The 18,876-nt window shown below is 35.7% G+C and overlaps 1 protein-coding gene across 11 annotated transcripts in view; it reads right to left on the bottom strand.

Annotated features, from left to right (window-relative positions):
* CCDC171 (coiled-coil domain containing 171) overlaps positions 1-18,876 on the bottom strand; it is a 308,137-nt gene that overhangs the window by 124,949 nt on the left and 164,312 nt on the right. For all 11 annotated transcript variants that reach the window (XM_078436783.2, XM_078436780.2, XM_078436779.2 and 8 more), the window contains one exon: positions 12,830-13,015. In XM_078436783.2, coding sequence (XP_078292909.2) covers positions 12,830-13,015 — 186 coding nt within the window. The remainder of the gene's footprint in view (positions 1-12,829; positions 13,016-18,876) is intronic.

Genomic DNA, 18,876 nt, shown 5'->3' with positions numbered 1-18,876 from the left:
CAAAGTACAATGATGAGTCTAGAGATAAGGCAACAGCAAAGGATTAATAAGAGAGATACCAAATTCTACACAAATATTTATTTCTAAGAGTTTACAGTAGAAAAATCAGCCAGTTTCCTGCATGAACTTTGCCATGTTCAGCTATTTTAATAAAGATTTTTATTCATTACCAAAAAAAGAAAATCCTGTGAAATTCACAATTTTAATCTAGATCTTAGCGAAAGCACAGACTTTTTCAATCCAGACCATGTAAATCAAAGCACTTGCTACCACCTGGGGGCAGCATACCACTAACTGTCATAAGTCACTGAAGGGCAAGGAGCCAATAGAAGATGGATATGCAAATGACAAAGACCACACCCAAAACATGTCATAAGATAGGTTTCTAACAGTGCACATTTCAATATACATTCATACATTCAGATATATATGTACAGTGTGTATATTTGCATATAAAATTAATATATAAGTAGAAATACATAATTATGTTATATATAAATGTATTATATATTGTATATAAACATATAATTGAAATATATGCAATTTATTTATATAGGGTATATAATTGAATAGTATGTGTTTGTATATAGATATAACCAGGCGTGCATATATGAATGTGTATCTGTATATATACATATGAAGATGATTAAAAACCAAAAAGTCAATGTCATTTTTTAATCAAATGGAAATTTTAATAAAATGGAAATTTTAATTAAATGGAAATAGTACAATTCCTTTTTTTGAAATTCAAAAAAGAATATTCTGACTAATTCAGAATATGATTAAGTGGCTTGATAGGAGAAAATCAGATTCATTGCTATTGAATTTTCTTTAAGCAGGCAATATATGATAGGCAATAGGAATATTCATATCTTCAAGTCTAGAAGCAATAATATCTTCTAAAACTGACCTATGAATGACTTTGTCAAAAGGCAAATAATTTTTTATTCTGTCATGAAAATATTCTTGTGACACACCAAAAAAATATATGGTACTTACACTTTACCTTTAAAAAGGTGTGAAACATTTTATTTTTTTAAATATAAAAATATGAAAATTCCCTGCTGTGATAAGTTAATATTAAAATTTTTCAACAAGAACACTCTTTAAAGCTATTAAGCATCTTTAAGAAAAGCCTGTTAAGCAATATTAACAAAGACATTTTGCTTTTATATAAAGCAGCTTCATTATGTATATTGTCAAGTTTTTTTCTGGTATTTTTGTTTCTTCATTTGCCCCATGTAAGCAATAATACTTATCTCTTAAAATATCATAACTGTTAAATAAAATATTATGGAGTGTCTTACCAATGTGTCTAACTAAAGTATATACTCAGAAATGTTTGTTCTGCTTCTCTAAAACTACACTACAAGCAAATTAAATTTACATAAAATTATTTGAACAAAAAACACCTATATGGGGGGAAATCCAGTGTTCCTCTTATGCTCAGTGCAAAACAAAAGAATACACCTTTCCTTATCTGTCACACTGGCAAATGTTCTTGGCTTTGATTTGTTGTTATTGGTGTTTTAATAGTAATACCTAATGATACCCAATGCTGATGAGAATGGGGTCAAACAGGTGCTCTTATATATTTGGATCTAAAAAAATATATTCATAGCCTTAAACACACACACACACACACACACACACACACACCCCAACCTAAAGTGTCTGTATTTTTATGAGGAGCCTGGATGGCTCAGTTGGCTAACCCCAGGTCATGGCTCAGGTCATTGGCTCAGGTCATGATCTCACAGTTCATGAGCCCGAGCTCTGCGTCGGGCTCTGTGCTAACAGCACAGAGCCTGGGGCCTGCTTTGGATTCTGTGTCTCCCCCTCTCTGCCCCTCCCTCATTCACAGTCTGTCTCTCTCTCTCTCTCTTTCTCAAAAATAAACACTTAAAAAAAATAAAGTATCTGTATCTTTGACCCAATAAATCTTGCTTCTTGAACTCGATCCTAAGAATATAATTGACTATGTAGTCAAAGACTTAATTATAAGGTCCTCATCTTCATTTTAATAGTGAAAAAAATAGACACAGTCTGAATATCCAACAATAAGAAAAGAGTTAAATACATTTTAGCACATTCCTAAGATGGAATACTATATGGCTTATGACAATAAAGTTCGTAAATAATTTTAACATTGACATTTATTGTCAATTCCATTTACCCAGGTGTTGATGCATCTCTTTCATATGTCACATCTACTCCACTGGAAAGTCTCCACATTTTACCATCAAAATGCAAACATATCCAGAATCTCATCATGCTTTACTCCTCCCACCCTCTTCCAGGTCACCATTATCTCTGCTCTAGATTACACTGTTAGCCTCTAACTGGTGTCTCTGTTTCCACTTTTGCATACCTACAGTCCACATTCTAATCGTTGCCAGAATGGTGTGAATGTAAATACAAAAATAATGCCAATCTGCCTAAAAAACAGGATGCAAAACTACATATAGCATGCTTCCAGTCTTATCTGCCAAAATATTAATAATTGTTATATATGTGTGATAATAGGTTTTCATACACATTTGGGGGGTTCTGTGTTTTTAAAGTTTTTCCTTAATCATGTTTAATCAGAAAAACAAATTATGTAACATTTGTAAAAAAATTTATACAGGGGATCCTGGGTGGCTCAATCAGTTGGTTAAGCATCTGACTTCGGCTCAGGTCACAATCTCACAGTTCGTGGGTTTCAGCCCCGCATCGGGCTTTGTGCTGACAGCTCAGAGCCTGGAGCCTGCTTCAGATTCTGGGTCTCTCAATCTCTCTCTCTCTCTCTCTCTCTCTCTCTCTACCCTTCCCCTGCTTGTGCTCTCCCTCTCTCAAAAATAAATAAATAAACATTTAAAAAAAATTATACAAACTTGAATTGTAGGATTCAAAATATTTTTCAATAATATTTAAAATATGACCTAACCAAAGGTTAGTACTCAATTAAGAAGCATAGTAACTCTAATCTCAAATTGTCACTTCTTGATGACAAATTTAAACATGGAGAAGATATTTTAAAATTATATATGAGAATATACACTTTGAACAATGTAAATTATGTCATATGTCTAAACAGTAAAGGAATTTTATTTTATTTTATTTTATTTTATATATTTATGTTGTTCAGACTAACAAAAAACAGGAATAACAACTTTTTATGAATCTTCTAGATTCTAGCTTGAATCTTCTCTGCTAAATTAATATTTTTAAAAAATGTCCTGAGAGCTGTTATTTTCTTAATTCTGTCTTCTCTGACCTTGAAATATAATTGACTACCCTATAGGTCTCAATGGGATAAGTCATTAGGAAGATAAAAAAATATATGGGATTAAAGTAAAAAAATGATAAGACTTTTAAATTAAGTAATGGCGTTAATAATCCTACTTTATGAAAATAGGTTATGTGATAGATGTTAATTATTATTATAATCAGGATTTATCAACTGAAAAATGTTTAAATTTTTTTAAAGTAAATGAATTTGGGGGCTCTTCTGTTTGAAAGTTTACTAGAGAAAATATAGCATTTATTAAAAATTATGTAAATAAATGACTTCACTGCAATATTCACATTCCATACCCCCAGAGTATGTCAAATAATTTTATTAATAATATAAAAGGCAGAATTTTTTAATGAAAAGAAGGTAAATATTTATAAAATGTGACCCTTTGCCACAATTACTACAATTCCAAAATATCTTTGCAAATTATTTCACTTGAACTTTAAAAAACGTACTCTTCTTTCCTCTTGCTTCTTCTTTCCCATCCATAATCTAAGTGTAATTAAGTTTGAGAATGGAAAATAATAAAGCACAGAGTTAATTTTCTATTAAAACTGATACCTAAGCAAAAAAAAAAACCAAAGCAGTGGCAAGAAGGTAAAGAATGATCCAGAGAGCTGGAAGAGGCATTAAGTCTTTGAGACCCTGTGAGGCTGCTACCACGTGGTGGGATAAAAGAACACAGCAGAAGTTGGTAGGTGACATAAAAGTTGAGGGAAAAGGGCACATGAATAAGAGCTGGATCCAAGTTACACAAAGGAACTATTTGGGAAACTTGCTGTGAATAAATCCTTATTTTTTTCCTAAGCCTTTCTCTCTCAACCAATGTCTAGAATATTTCATGGACAGAATTACAAAATTGCGACAATTCAGAGAATTTAAGATTTTATAATAGTTTCAGATGCTCTCATCCATTGTGATATCAAAAATCTCACCAAGCATTAGGATAAAGGTATTCTTGGGGCACCTGGGTGGTTCAGTCGGTTGAGCGTCCGACTTTGTCTCAGGTCATGATCTCATGGTTGGTGAGTTCGAGCCCCTTGTCGGGCTCTGTGCTGACAGCTCCGAGTCTGGAGCCTGCTTCGGAGTCTGTGTGTCCCTCTCTCTCTGTCCCTCTCCCGCTCATGGTCGGTCTCTCTCTCTCTCTCTCTCTCTCTCTCTCTCTCTCTCACACACACACACACACACACACACACACACACACAAATAAACAATAAAATTTTTTTTAAAAAAGATAAAGGTATTCTTTTTTAACTAAATTCACTACATTCTCCACAAAGGTAAGTCCCGTACTTTCCACACAGTAATAGCTCAAATATGTGTATTAATTAGATGAGCAGAATTGTTTTTTAAGTTTATTTATTTTGAGAGAGACAGAATGTGTGCATGCACATACTCGAGCTGGGGAGGGGCAGAAGGAGAGGAAGAGAGAGAATCCCAAGCAAGCTCTGCACTGTCGGTACAGAGCCCGAATTGGGGCTCGATCCCATAAACCACAAGATCATGACCTGAGCCAAAATCAAGAGCCAAACGCTTAACTGACTGAGCCACCCAGGTGCCCCCAGAATTTATTTTTTAAGAAACATAAATCAGGAGGTAATTTTTTAACTTTACAGAAAGATTATTAACTTTATTAAATAATATTATAAATATATAAATATTTTTAAATTTTCTATAAATAATAAGCACATCGAGTATGTTTCAGATATAAGTGAAAGTCATCAGAATTTAATAGATACCTAACTTTTCTCAAAACAAAATGAGGAACAACTATAACTATACCTTTATTCTAATCTTAATGATTCATTCTTTTTTTTTAAATTTTTTTAAGGTTTATTTATCTTTGAGAGAGAGAGAGAGAGAGACAGAGTGTGAGCAGGGGAGAGGCAGAGAGGAAGACACAGAATCTGAAGCAGGTTCCAGGCTCTGAGCTGTCAGCACAGAGCCCGATGCAAGGCTCGAACCCATGAACCGTCAGATCATAATCTGAGCTGAAGGTGCACACTTACCCGACTGAGCCACCCAGGTGCCCCTAATGATTCAGCCATTCTTAATGTCAAATTTACTAGACAGAGAGTGAAATTTAAAAATCTCTTTTCATATAAGCAATGTCATTTCAGGAAAACTATTCAGTTTCCCCTTATTATAATCTATAATATATTTTTTAAATGCCACAGACCTGATGCCCATCAGCAGATGAATAACTAAATAAACAATGATATTTACAGTATGGAATTCTATGAATTCTATAGGTTTCTTTGGAGTTGATTAAAATGATAGATCAGAGCACCTGGGCGGCTCAGTTGGTTAAGTGTCTGACTCTTGATCTCAGACCAGGTCTTGATCTCAGGGTCATGAGTTCAAGCCCTGGGTTGGGCTCCACACTAGGCATAAAGCCGAAAGAAAGGAAGGAAGGGAGGAAGGAAGGAGGCAAGAAAGGAAGGAAGGAAGGAAGAGAGAAAGAGAAAGAAAGAAAGAAAGAAAGAAAGAAAGAAAGAAAGAAAGAAAGAAAGGAAGGAAGGAAAGAAGGAAGGAAGGAGAATAGAAAGAAAAGAAAAGAAAAGAAAAGAAAAGAAAAAAGAAAATGATAGATCATTTAAGGTTTATTGTTTAAGGCTCAGAGTACAAGCCTACTTTAGTCTGGACTTGTGGTTTCTTAGGTAATACAACTGCCTCAAAAAGTTGGCAGGTTTTTAATCTGTTTGCTTTCAGTCAGTGCCAGGTACCAATAAATACTCCAAGATTTTTTCTTGGAAGTACCCTCACTACTGGTTTCCTTATTGCCATATATCCAAGCATGCATGCAGGCAGTGAACTTAATGGTGGTTACCTCGAGGCCATGTAGAATAAGAGAATTATACCCTTAATCTGTTCTAAACCAGTGCCTCATACTTTAGATGTTGGTTACAGCAGCAACCCAGTGTAAGATACAAATTTCTGTATGAGCTCCTGCAAGTATTTGACCTACAAGTTGAGTCCCTCATTATAGTAACTGTTTATTTTATGGGGCGCCTGGGTGGCTCAGTCAGTTGAGCATCTAACTTTTGATTTTGGCTTAGGTCATGATCCCAGGGTTGTGGGATCTTAAGATCCTCTCTCGCCCTCTCTCTCTCTGCCCCTCTCCTGCCTGTGTGCTCTCTCTCTCTCTCTCTCTCTCTCTCTCAAATAAATAAATAAATAAATAAATAAATAAATAAATAAAATTTTATTTTAATCATTCTTTCACGTATGTCATTAAAAATAAAACTATGTAAGGCAGGATCCAAGATAAAATGGTTAGAATCAATGTTACTAAATTTAAATCTAAACTTACATGAAGTCAAGAAAAAAATAAGATACATTGGCTATGTAGCTTTCATTATCTAACAAACTATACCATATAAAGAAATGCTTCCTGGGGCGTCTAGGTGGCTCAATTGGTTATGCATCCTACTCTTGATTTTGGCTTAGGTCATGATCTCACAGTTCGTGAGTTCGAGCCCCACATCAGGCTGTGAACTGTCATCACAGAGCCTGCTTAGGATTCTCTCTCTCCCTCTCTCTCTGCCCCCACCCCCCGCTTGTGCGTGCACTCTTTCTTTCTTCTCTCTCTCTGTCTCTCTCTCTCTGAAATAAATGAACATTAAATTTTTTTTTTAGAAAAAGAAAGGTTTCCTAACAAAACTGCTTTAGTGTTTCAGTAGCACTAAAGATGTTATAGACCAGGTCAACAACATAAAATATCTAAAGAACAGAGTGGGGACATAGAGAAAAGATAGTAACAAATCTTTAACTTGTTCCACTTTCTTCCATACTACACTTTCCATGTCCATTTGTCTATAATTCCCAATGATAGAGAGGTATGCTAAAACTAAATCATTCCTGCCTTCAAAGCATGTTGCGTTCACTGACTTGAGTTCTTAGAGAATTTTATAACTATTAAACTAGTTCCATTAATCCAAGATCAGCCACAGAAAGAATGTCTTTCCTAAGCCCACAGGTTTCAAGATTTCCTCTTTGTCTTTGTTATTCTACAGTTTCATTACTGTGTTTCTAGATGCTTATTCATATTTTTTTCATCTTGCTCATAGTTCAGTGAGTTCCTTTAATTTGCGAAGTTATTCTTAGGTCACAGGCCATACAAACCCAGGCTGTGGGCCACAGTTTGCCAATCTCTGATATAGTTCAACATGCTAACAGAATGAGAGAAAAATCATATAACTATCTCAATAGATACTTAAAAATGTATTTGATAATATCCAAAATCCATTCATGATTTTTTATTTATGCATAATCTAGGAAGAAAACCCTTTAACCCGATATGGATTTATCAACTAAAACCTATAGCAAACTTTCTCCTTAATGGAGAAAAGTAAGAAAGATCTTCTTCAAAATTGGGAGCATGGTAAGGATGCTTGCTGCCTCCACTTCTACTCAACACTGTATCCTAGCCAGTGCAGTAAGGAGAGGGAAAAAATTAAAAGATTAAGGTTTGGAAAAGAAAAAACCATCACTATAGAACAAATAATGTAACGGTCTATGTAGAAAACCCTACAAAGTACAGACAGAGTATTATTCAAATTGACAAGAGAGTTTAGCAATGTGGCTGAATAGAAGATTAACATATTGGGGCACCTTGGTGGCTTAATGAGCTAAGCATCCCATTTCAGCTCAGGTCATGATCTCATGGTTCGTGAGTTTGAGCCCCACATCAGGCTCTGTGCTGACAGCTCAGAGCCTGGAGCCTGCTTCGGATTCCGTCTCTGTCTCTCTTTCCACCCCTCTCCCACTTGTGCTCTGTCTCTCTGTCTCTGTCTCTGTCTCTGTCTCTCTATGAATAAACGTTAAAAAAATTTTTTTTAAAAGATTAAAATATTTATTTATGTGCCCATGTCTTCATCGACTTTAGTTTGGGCGAAGGGGGTGGAGTGCAGGGTGGGGGTGTGGAGCGGGCTCCTAAAGGAACTAAATTAGACAAGCTTTTTTCCAGAGAAAATTTTACGTTAGCTTTTGCCCAGACATTACTGACCTGATATTATCCCATTCAGGTTATTAGGCAATTCCTCAGTGTGGGAACCACAAGTTCAAGGCCTGATCTACTGGTGGAGCCCAGAGCTTTGTCTCCAACTTCCAGCATTGACTTTGGCATTTGCCTACAGCGTAAGCCCAGCATCTGTTCACAGTGCTAACTCTGATTCCACTCATTGGGGTTTGTTGGTGTTGTTATACCTTTGTCCTTGGAGATTCCTTTTCTCTTTAATGCACTACTGTAATACAATAGGTATCTTGCTCTAAATATAGTTGTCTCATAAAGGAAGGCTTTTCTGAGCATCACATCCAAAGTATGATTTATGAAAACTATTACATATAGAAAATGATGAAAAACAAAACCCCAATGTGTTAACTGGTTGTTTTCAGATAATAAGTTATAAGTAACTTGTTTTCTCTTTTGTATTTTCCATATTTTCTATTCATGATCTTATTCTGTTTTTATAAAGAAGCAATACATTTTATTTTTTTAAAGGGACACGTAAAAAACTACTTACGTACTACTGAAAAATACAAAAGAATATTTATCAAGCTTATACTTGTTGTTCAACTAATATCTTAATTAATTCCCATAAAAATTCTGTAACTTAAGTATCATTATCCCTCATTTTGCAGAAGATGAACCTGAGGCTGAGAAAGGTTAAGTTATTTGCCCAAGTGACAGAACTGGGATTTGAATTCAGAAATACTTGTTCCAAGGCCAGTGCTTTTTCTGTTGAACTATGCCATCTCCCCCAAGAGAGCATTTTCACATTACCACCTGCTAGTTTTAATTAACAGATAGTAATTAGACAATTCTCCACTCCTGACAACAATATTTAAGCTACTGGCATTTTAAAGAAATGAATATGAACAGCTTTTTCTCTGCTGGAAGATACTACACCTAAATACAAACCACGAGTTATTACAGAAAGAAAAGACTCCATAGGACACTGTTATACACTTTGTCAAAGCCTAGTTAATTTCATTATCTATTAACGGGACATGAGGCATTAAAATGTTGACTAACATATTTCTAAAAATGTTCAACTTGACTAGTAATCAAGGAAATAGAAATTAGAGTAAAAATGCCATATTGATCAAATGACAAAAAATTCTTCAATAGTAATAGCCTGGTTGGGTAAAAAGTGAAATCACAGGATATCTGGGTGGCTCAGTCAGTTAAGTGTCAGACTCTTGATCTCCACTCAAGTCGTGATCTCACGGTTCGTGAGATCAAGCCCCGTATCGGGCTCCACACTGATAGCAGAGCCTGTTTGGGATTCTTTCCCCCTCTCTCTGCCCCTCCCCTGCTCCCTCTCTCTCTCTCAAAATAAATAATTAAACTTAAAAAAAAGTGAAATCACCATATATTTTACAAGAGAAGTGAACTGGTAAAAATTTGCTGTAGGCCAATTTATAACATTTATACTTTAAATTTCATGTGGCTTTTCACCTAGTAATTCCTCATCTAGGATTTTATAATAAGGAAATAATTACAGATATGTGTATAAATATTTAGCCACAGGATTGCTCATCTTAGAATTACTTATAATAGAGGTAAATAAGGAAAGAAGGAAAGAAAGAAAGAAAGAAAGAAAGAAAGAAAGAAAGAGGCAAGGAAGGAAGGAAGGAAAGAAGGAAGAGAGAGGGAGGGAAGAAGAGAAGGAGAGAAACTGTATTAAGAAACTAGGTTAAAATATTCTGCATATTCAAAGAATTCTATCAGCCATTAAAGATGTTGATACTGCTATATACCTTAGCATGGAAAGAAATTCTTGACATGATGTTTTCAGAAACTAAATTAGAATTTACATATAATAGTATGATTGCACTTTATTAACCTAGATTTGGTTATATTTCCATATTCACAAAATGTAAGATCTGAAATAATATACAACAAAATTTTGACAGTAGATATATCTAATGATATGATTTGGGAATCTTAATTTTTATTTTTCTTCATCGATATTTTCTTATTTTTACACAATGAATATTTATTAATTGTGTTTACAAAAGGGAAAAAACATTGATATAACAGAGTCATATCAACTAGTAAGAATGCATACAACTATTATTAATATATAAAGTAGTATGTTATAAAACAGCATATAAGTATGTTTTCATTTAGGTAAGAAAAACTATATATATTAGGTTGAACCATATAAAATTGCTGGCATTTTTCTGCTTTTGACTTATAAAAACAGTAACATGAAATGGTTTGACTTAATATATGTATCAGGAAAAATATACTCCAAAATATTAATAGTATCCTGGGACGATTTTTCCTTGAGGTCATCTGTATTTTCTTCTGTTCAATTTCAATATTTTCTAATTTTTTCTAGAACACTAAATCCCAGCTCAGAAGACCCCAAGCAAGTCAACTGAACACTCTGTTTCATCATAAAAACAATGAGACTAAACTAACAACACAAAAAACAAAGGCACCTACGTGGTTCAGTCCCTTAAGTGTCTTGATTTCGGCTCAGGTCATGATCTCACGGTCATGCAATGGAGACTGACGTCAGGCTCTGCACTTACAGTGCAGGGCCCACTTGGGATTCTCTGTCTCCCTCTCTCTCTGCCCCTCCCCTGCTCACTCTCTCTTTCTCAAAAATAAGTAAACATTTAAAAAAGAAGAAACAAAAAGAGAAACAACAGGTGTTGGCAGAGGATTCAGAAAGAGAAACCCTCTTACACTATTGGTGGGAATGCAAACTGGTGTGACCATTCTGAAGATCAGTATAGAGGTTCCTCAAAAACAAAAATAGAACTACCTACCCTAGGATCCATCAATTACACTACTAGGCATTTACCCAAAAGATACAAAAATACAGACTCAAAGGGGTACATGCACCCCTATGTTTATAGCAGCATTACCAACAACAGCCAAATGATGGAGAGATTCCAAATGTCCACAAAGTGATGAATGAATAAAGAAGAGGTGAGATATATATAAATATAGATAGATAGATAGATACACACACACACACACACACACACACACACATATATATATATATACATATACATACACTGGAATATTACTCAGCCATCAAAAAGAATGTAATCTTGCCATTTGCAATGACATGGATGGAGCTAGAGAGTATTATGATAAGCAAAATAAGTCAGAGAAAGACAAATACCATGTGATTTCACGTATATGTGGAATTTAAGAAACAAAACAAACAAGCTAAGGGAAGAAAAGAGAGAGAGAGGGGCAAACCAAGAAACAGACTCTTAACTATGGAGAACACACTGATGGTTACCAGAGGGAAGGTGGATGAAGGGATGGGTGAAGTAGGCAGGGATTAAGGAGCACACTTAATGTGATGAGCACTGGGTGTTGTATGGAACTGCTGAATCACTATATTGTACACCTGAAACTAATATTACACTGTATGTTAACCAACTGGCATTTAAATAATAACTTCAAAACTGGGAATAATCATAGTGCCTATTTCATGGGGGTAATTTAAGAATGAAACAAAATAATTCATGTAGAGATAGCAGCACAGGGTCTGGCATACATGTGCTGTCAATCCACAGTAAATGTAATGAAACAGTTAGGAAGGCAGATGTGAAATCTGACTCCCGAGGTCTAGCACTGACCAGTGGTTATGTGCGTAACCTCTCTGTATCTTGGTTTTCTCATTTACAATATGGGAGTTATCCCATAGAGTTAGTATGAGGATTATATGAGATAATAGCTTATAAAATATTTTGCATAGTGCCTGGCAAATAGGAAGCTCTCACTAAATTTTGACTATCTTATTAGTAGTATAGTATTAAGCTATTAGAATAAATATATACTATTTGCATCATAAATTATATATCAACTCTGAGTTGCTTACTGCTTAGATAGGATACCCAATATAGAAGCTATATTATATAATTTTTGTTTTCCTGAAATTAGTTATTTCATTCTGGTGTGTATAACTTCACTAGTGAAAACTCCACAAATGTAATCAGAAACAAGAATTCTATTACACTTTGCAGCCAACATGTCCTAAAGATACCATAGTCCTAAATCCACTAATGAAATTTTCTTAATGACAACTATTTTATTGTAACTTCTCTTTTCCCTTCTAGGTATCTTTGCCACAAATATATGACAGGGAGACCAACTCTTCCTAAACAAACCTTCCTTCTCCCCAGACATGCACTTAGATAAGAATCAGACAGAGCCAGATGCAAAACTTTTCAAAATCCAGAAGATACATAGAGTCTCAATGGCCAGGGGGTATAAAGCAAGTAAAGGAAAAGAAGTGAAGAGAAGAAACAAAGGAAGATAAGTGAAAAAAAAAAATTAGAAAATTACTCCTGGAAAAAAAATCCCTACTTTGTTTTCACCTAGCAAGTAGTTTTCAACTGCTTTTACATTTTCAATACACGTGAACGCATGCTTAGAACTGAGGTTTCAGAACCAAGTTCATTCCATCCTTACAAACTTTTACAGGATAAAATTTCTCCCTCTTCAGGAGATAGAGATGATTCCCTCAGAGATCCACACCTAGAGGAAATCAACCAATGTCTTCCTACCTTAACAGCTTCTCCTAGAGTTTGGTTCTTGTCAGCTTCCTCACTGGAATGCAATTCAAGTCTGTAATTCAACTCCTGTAGTTGCTGAGCCTGTTCATTCAATAGCATCTGTGCCTGTTGTTCCCGAAGTAACGCGTTGTTCAGTTCTTCACATGCACTTTCAAACTTCTCGTGGGTGATCAATTTCTGGGAAAAGGTTACAAAATCATTTGTAAGCTAACTGCACTGTTGCATCACTTTTCAGAACTATATTTGCTAACATAGAGTATAACACACACATTTCAAAAATGTCCGATACATGACAAAAGTACAATTCGTTTTTCTTAATTTCATAAGTCGAGATAAAAAAAAACACATCACTCTTGTTTTAAAAGCAGAGCAGCTATACCCCCAAGTGTTGTCATTTTTAGTCAAATAAAATCTTAAAAAACTTATTTCAAGTTCAAATAAATCCATAATGCTCAGTTTACATTTCATACACAAGCACTTTTTATAAAGAACATGATCGTAAGAATTAAGGCCTTTAACAAGTTCCTATGCTTATTATTTTGATGTTTATTTATTTTCAAGAGAGAGGGAGACAGAATGTAAGTTGGGGAGGGACAGAGAGAGAGGGAGACACAGAATCCTAAGCAGGCTCCAGGCTCTCAGCACAGGACTCGACGCAAGGCTCAAACTCACGAACCACAAGAATCATGACCTAAGCTGAAGTTAGACAGTCAAACGAATAAGGCACCCAGGCACCCCACAAGTTCCGATGCTTTGAAGTGATTACCCAAAAGTCTGTGTTAGTGTATGTTACTTTCAGATCTCCCTGGTCAAAAATCCCCTTCTTCAAGAATCCTTACCAGACCAGACCTCCCCAACTCCTGTGACTACTCACACTTCCTTACTATATTCCTTTGTCTTCTTTATAGTCATTACCATTATCTAAATCCACTACATATATTCACTATTTTTATTGCCTGCCCACACCCTGCCATCAACCACTTATTTAAGGACATGAGCTCTGCTGGGCAGGGACCCCATTCGGCATGCTCACGTAACACACAGAAGAGCGCCTGGCACTCAGTAGGCACTCAGTAAATATTTGTTGAATGAAAGAATATTCAGACATAAACATCTACAAATAAAACTGTGCACCAGAGTATATAACACCTTTTTTACAATATCATGACTGCTTTATAGAACAGAGCACTACATCTATCTAGACAGTTCTAGCCAGGGGCCATCCCTTAAGGGGTGGGGAATCCAGGGCAGGACACACATGTATTATCTCCTGTTCAAAACAATTAAGCAAATGAAACTTAACACGTCAAACAACAAGAGACATCTTGATCTTGAAGTACAAAGAACAGGAAATGTTTCACAAAAGGTAGGTAACCTGTGAAATATATATGGAAAACTAAAAGGAACCATGCAAGCCACCTAACCATGCTGTATATATCAGTATCTATCTATCTATCTATCTATCTATCTATCTATCTATCTATCTATACACCTATATAGATATAGATCTGTAGATAGATATAGATAGATATAGATATATAGATATTTAAGACTGATAACTGTCCCATTGTTGAACAGGTTTTGAGGTGAATATAATTAACCACAAGTAGAAAGCAAATTGATTTAAAAAAAATTTTTTTTAATTTAGGGTGGGGGAAGAGGAAGAGCAGAAAAAAAATTCTATTGATTTTTGGCATCTGGAATATATAAATTATTGTAGTTGAATGTGGACTTTATCTCTGAGTTTTCTGACACATGAGACAAATGTGCTTAGTTATAGTTTCCTCATGGGCCAAGCATGCATCTCATGCAGAGAAAAAATTTTTGCTAGAACCAAGTTTGAGGATGAGTTTATTACATGGATCTTCCTATATCATAATATAGTCTTAACTCAGTTTTACTTTGGCACCAGGTACCTTGCGTGCTACTTTCCAGAAGCAACTGTCTTTTACTATTATTTGCCTTTTCAAAGGTATATATAATGCATTCCTCAACACTGATTAAATTCTAAAGTATAGCATAAACAACAGCAACATTATAGCATAAAAATAGATGCCAAATGACTTAAGTTGACACAAGATAATAGGAACGATCACAAGCACACAAGAACGTTGCATCATTTCCTGAGATCCATCCAGTAAAGGCGTATCTAATGTATCACTGATACTTTTATAGGGTTTAGATTTGGACGAACATCTATCTTTGGCTCCCTCCTCACTGCTGCCTCACTCTCCGCATTGCGCCATTACAACTAAACCCTCCACTTCCAGAACATCAACTCTAACAGCCTCTTCTGGGCACTCCTGTTCATCTCAACGTCTTAACATCCCTCTCGTCACTGATGCCACAGCATTCTCCTGGGTCTTATGAACAGATATTTTTGTATTTCTTCTACCTTTTATTTGTTATGTTGTTCTAAAGTACCACTCCTCGTGGTGACCATCTGTTGCTTGGCCCCTATAAATCAAGATCCCCATGATTTCGCAGGACTTCTTTCCACCCCTCCAAAATTTCTCCTTCACCTTAAAACTTAGCTAATTTTAGCCTCTCTCTCTTGTCCATTTATCCCTCTCAGAGACTGGCTCAGTTCTGTTCTGTCTTCAGAAACCAAACAGAACGAAACAAGTATAGCAATGGAGAATAAGAGACGGTGTATAAAAGCAGTTGTGAGGAACTTATAAAGAAAAAAAATCATGGGAGTTTGCTGTTGAAGAACAGAGGTCAGTAGATTGGTCAGTGAACATGGTGCTCAGAAGCAGAGAACTGAATAGCTTCAGCAGGCAGGACATTTTCCTTTATGTTACAATTTCAGACCAACTCTAAGGAAGCTATTTTATTCTCCTCCTGAAAATATTTGGCCTGAAATCAATGAAAGATGATGATTGCAATCATACTCGTCATTTTTTAGAGGAAAATAGCAGCATTTTCCCCATCTATTCTGTTTTTAATGAAACAAGCCTTTTACTCACACAGCTAGATATAAACATTAACCACTGGAGTGAAGTAGTCAAAAGCGTGAGTTTTGCAGCCAGACGACTTAGGTTCAAATGCTGTCATTTCCACTTACTAACTATGTGACTTTGGGCAAGTTACTTAGCTGCTCTGTGTCCCATATCCCTTGTTTGTAAAACAAAGATAATAATTTGGAACTGTTACTGATATAAGAGGACTAAGTGAATCAACTCCTTGAAGCGCTTAGGGTCAGTGCCTTATACATGGTCAATAGTGTCATTAAATGTTAGAAATCATCACTTTATAATGTTACACCTTACAACTGTATGTCCAAATATAAAGGTACTCGGGGCATCTGGGAGGCTCGGTCAGTTAAGCGTCCGACTTCAGCTCAGGTCATGATCTCATGGTTCCATGAGTTCAAGCCCAGTGTCGGGTTCTGTGCTGACAGCTCAGAGCCTGGAACCTGCTTTGGATTCTGTGTGCCCCTCTCTCTCTGCCCCTCCCCTGCTCATGCTCTGTCTCTGTCTGTCTCTCAAAAATGAATAAATGTTTTAAAAAATCAACAAATATAAAGGTACATCTCTCATTCATTCAATTATTACTTCAATTAATGCTATTTTTATTTCTACACTTTAGTGAAAGTAATTCACACTAAACATTTCCTGGAGCATGTTAGCTTTTGCTGCAAGCCACTTATTCAACCAAAGTTCTTATAAGAGGATTCTGTCACCTTCCAGCAACTTTTCTTCAAACTCTAACCTTCTGCTGGATTCTAGAAATTGAGTCTGACTACTTCCAAACTAATCAAAGATAAGATGGTAGCTTGTTTTACTACTACTTAGCTAAGGACTAGAAAATCATATTGTATACAATACCTACAATTCCTCACATATATTCCAGAAAGCAACATATATAATCTTCCAATTTTCAGGAAAGTCACTATTATCTAAATCTAAAAAAAAAGTTGACTTATTCTAAATCTCAAATCGTATCAATAGCTGTTTCTTTCCATTTTGGCAGACCACCTCTACATCCCAGATTTAGTTAGTACAAACAATTAAAAGCAAATCAAAAGGAGGCAGATACACCCTCCAAAGGAACTGGCTATTAAAAGTATAAACAGCTGTTGGGATACCTGGGTGGCTCAGCTGGTTAAGTGCCCAACTCTTGATCTCGGCTCAGGTCATAATCTCAGGATTCATGAGATGGAGCCCCACATCAGGCTCTGCATCGACAGCGTGGAGCCTGCTTGAGATTCTCTCTCTTTCTCTCTCTCTCTCTGTCCATCCCCTGCTTGTTCTCTCTCTCAAAATAAATAAATAGCTCTTTATGCTTAAGTATAATGGTAAAAAATTGGAAAAAATGAAGCATCTATTAATAAGAGAATACTCAAGGGGCGCCTGGGTGGCTCAGTCGGTTAAGCATCTGACTTCAGCGCAGGTCATGATCTCGCAGTTCATGAGTTCGAGCCCCGCATCAGGCTCTGTGCTGACAGCTCAGGGCCTGGAGCCTGCTTCAGATTCTGTGTCTCCCTCTCTTTCTGCCCCTCCCCTGCTCATGCTCTGTCTCTGTCTCTCTCTCTCTCTCTCTCTCTCTCTCAAAAACAAATAAACATTAAAAGTAAATAAAAATAAGAGAATAGTCAAATTTTGATACATCAATATGATAGAATTAGGAAAATCTAAAATCTAATCATTTATAATTATACATTATAAATTATAATTATAATTATAAATTAGATTATAATTATGTTATGATCTATTCATTTCATCTAAAATAAAATTGATAAGTGACACAGGAAATGCTTATAATATTGTAAGTGAATATTAATATTTGTATATATGTTTTTTGCAAATTGTACATGCAAAATCATTCTAAACTACAACTGTCATAAAAGCTTGCATCTTCACACAAAAAACACACCAAAATATGTGGGGAACAAAACTCATCCACAATTCAGTAGTAATTGGTTATGGGCAGTGCAATTACGGTGATTTGAACTTTCTTCTTTAAACTTTTTTGTATTTTTATTTATAGCTATCGTGTATTACTTTTATAATAAAAAAAATGTTAAGCCAGCTCTAAAATTTTACCTTCTCTGAACAAAAAACTAAGAAAGTGAGGGAAAAATGGGTGTCTTTATTTTTTTTAATTTTTTTTTTTTTACATTTATTCATTTTTGAGAGACAGAGACAGAGCACAAGCGGGAGGGGAGGGGCAGAGAGAGAGGGAGACACAGAATCTGAAACAGGCTCCAGGCTCTGAGCTGTCAGCACAGAGCCGGAAGTGAGGCTCGAACTCACAAACTGCAAGATCATGACCTGAGCCGAAGTCAGACGCTTAACCGACTGAGCCACCCAGGCACCCCAAAAATCAGTGTCTTTAGACATTCACTCATAAGAGAAGTATTACTTATCTTCAATCAGAAGGGTTATTCACGATTACTTGACCTAATTTATAGGAACTTTTTGCCCTTTGAAAGCACAGCTATTTGAAATAATAATTAACATTAGCAATTTACATTATCATAGGATTAGTAACTAAACTGCTATCTGCCCCTCTGTTTCCACAAATGTTAAAACTGCACATTCCAAATTAGCCTTTTTTAAAAATTTTTTTAACGTTTATTCATTTTTGAGAGACAGAAAGACAAAGTGGGAGCAGGGAAGGGGGAGACACAGAATCTGAAGCAGGCTTCAGGCTCTGAGCTGTCAGCACAGAGCCTGACACGGGGCTCGAACTCACGAACTGTGAGATCATGACCTGAGCCGAAGTCGGACACTTAACCGACTGAACCATCCAGGTGCCCCTCCAAATTAGCCATTTAAACTGAAGTTGAACTTGCAAAGATTCCCCAAAGAAGAGGGTACTAAAAGTAGCTTGCTGCTAGATTTGGGAAACAAATTTTGTATTCATATTTATATTAGTTGTCATCAGTTGAATACAATTTTGAAGTTACAGGGTAACGTCTTAACTCTATATTCCTATATCCACATTAAAAACAGCAGTGTGACTAACGAACCTGGGCAGCAGAGTATGTGCGTATCTCCATGTTACTGTGCTTCATATATTTACACATTTTG

This window comes from Panthera onca, chromosome D4, assembly GCF_046562875.1.
Source record: "Panthera onca isolate mPanOnc1 chromosome D4, mPanOnc1 haplotype 2, whole genome shotgun sequence".
NCBI classification, from domain to species: domain Eukaryota; kingdom Metazoa; phylum Chordata; class Mammalia; order Carnivora; family Felidae; genus Panthera; species Panthera onca.
This window is presented reverse-complemented; position numbering and strand designations above follow the sequence as displayed.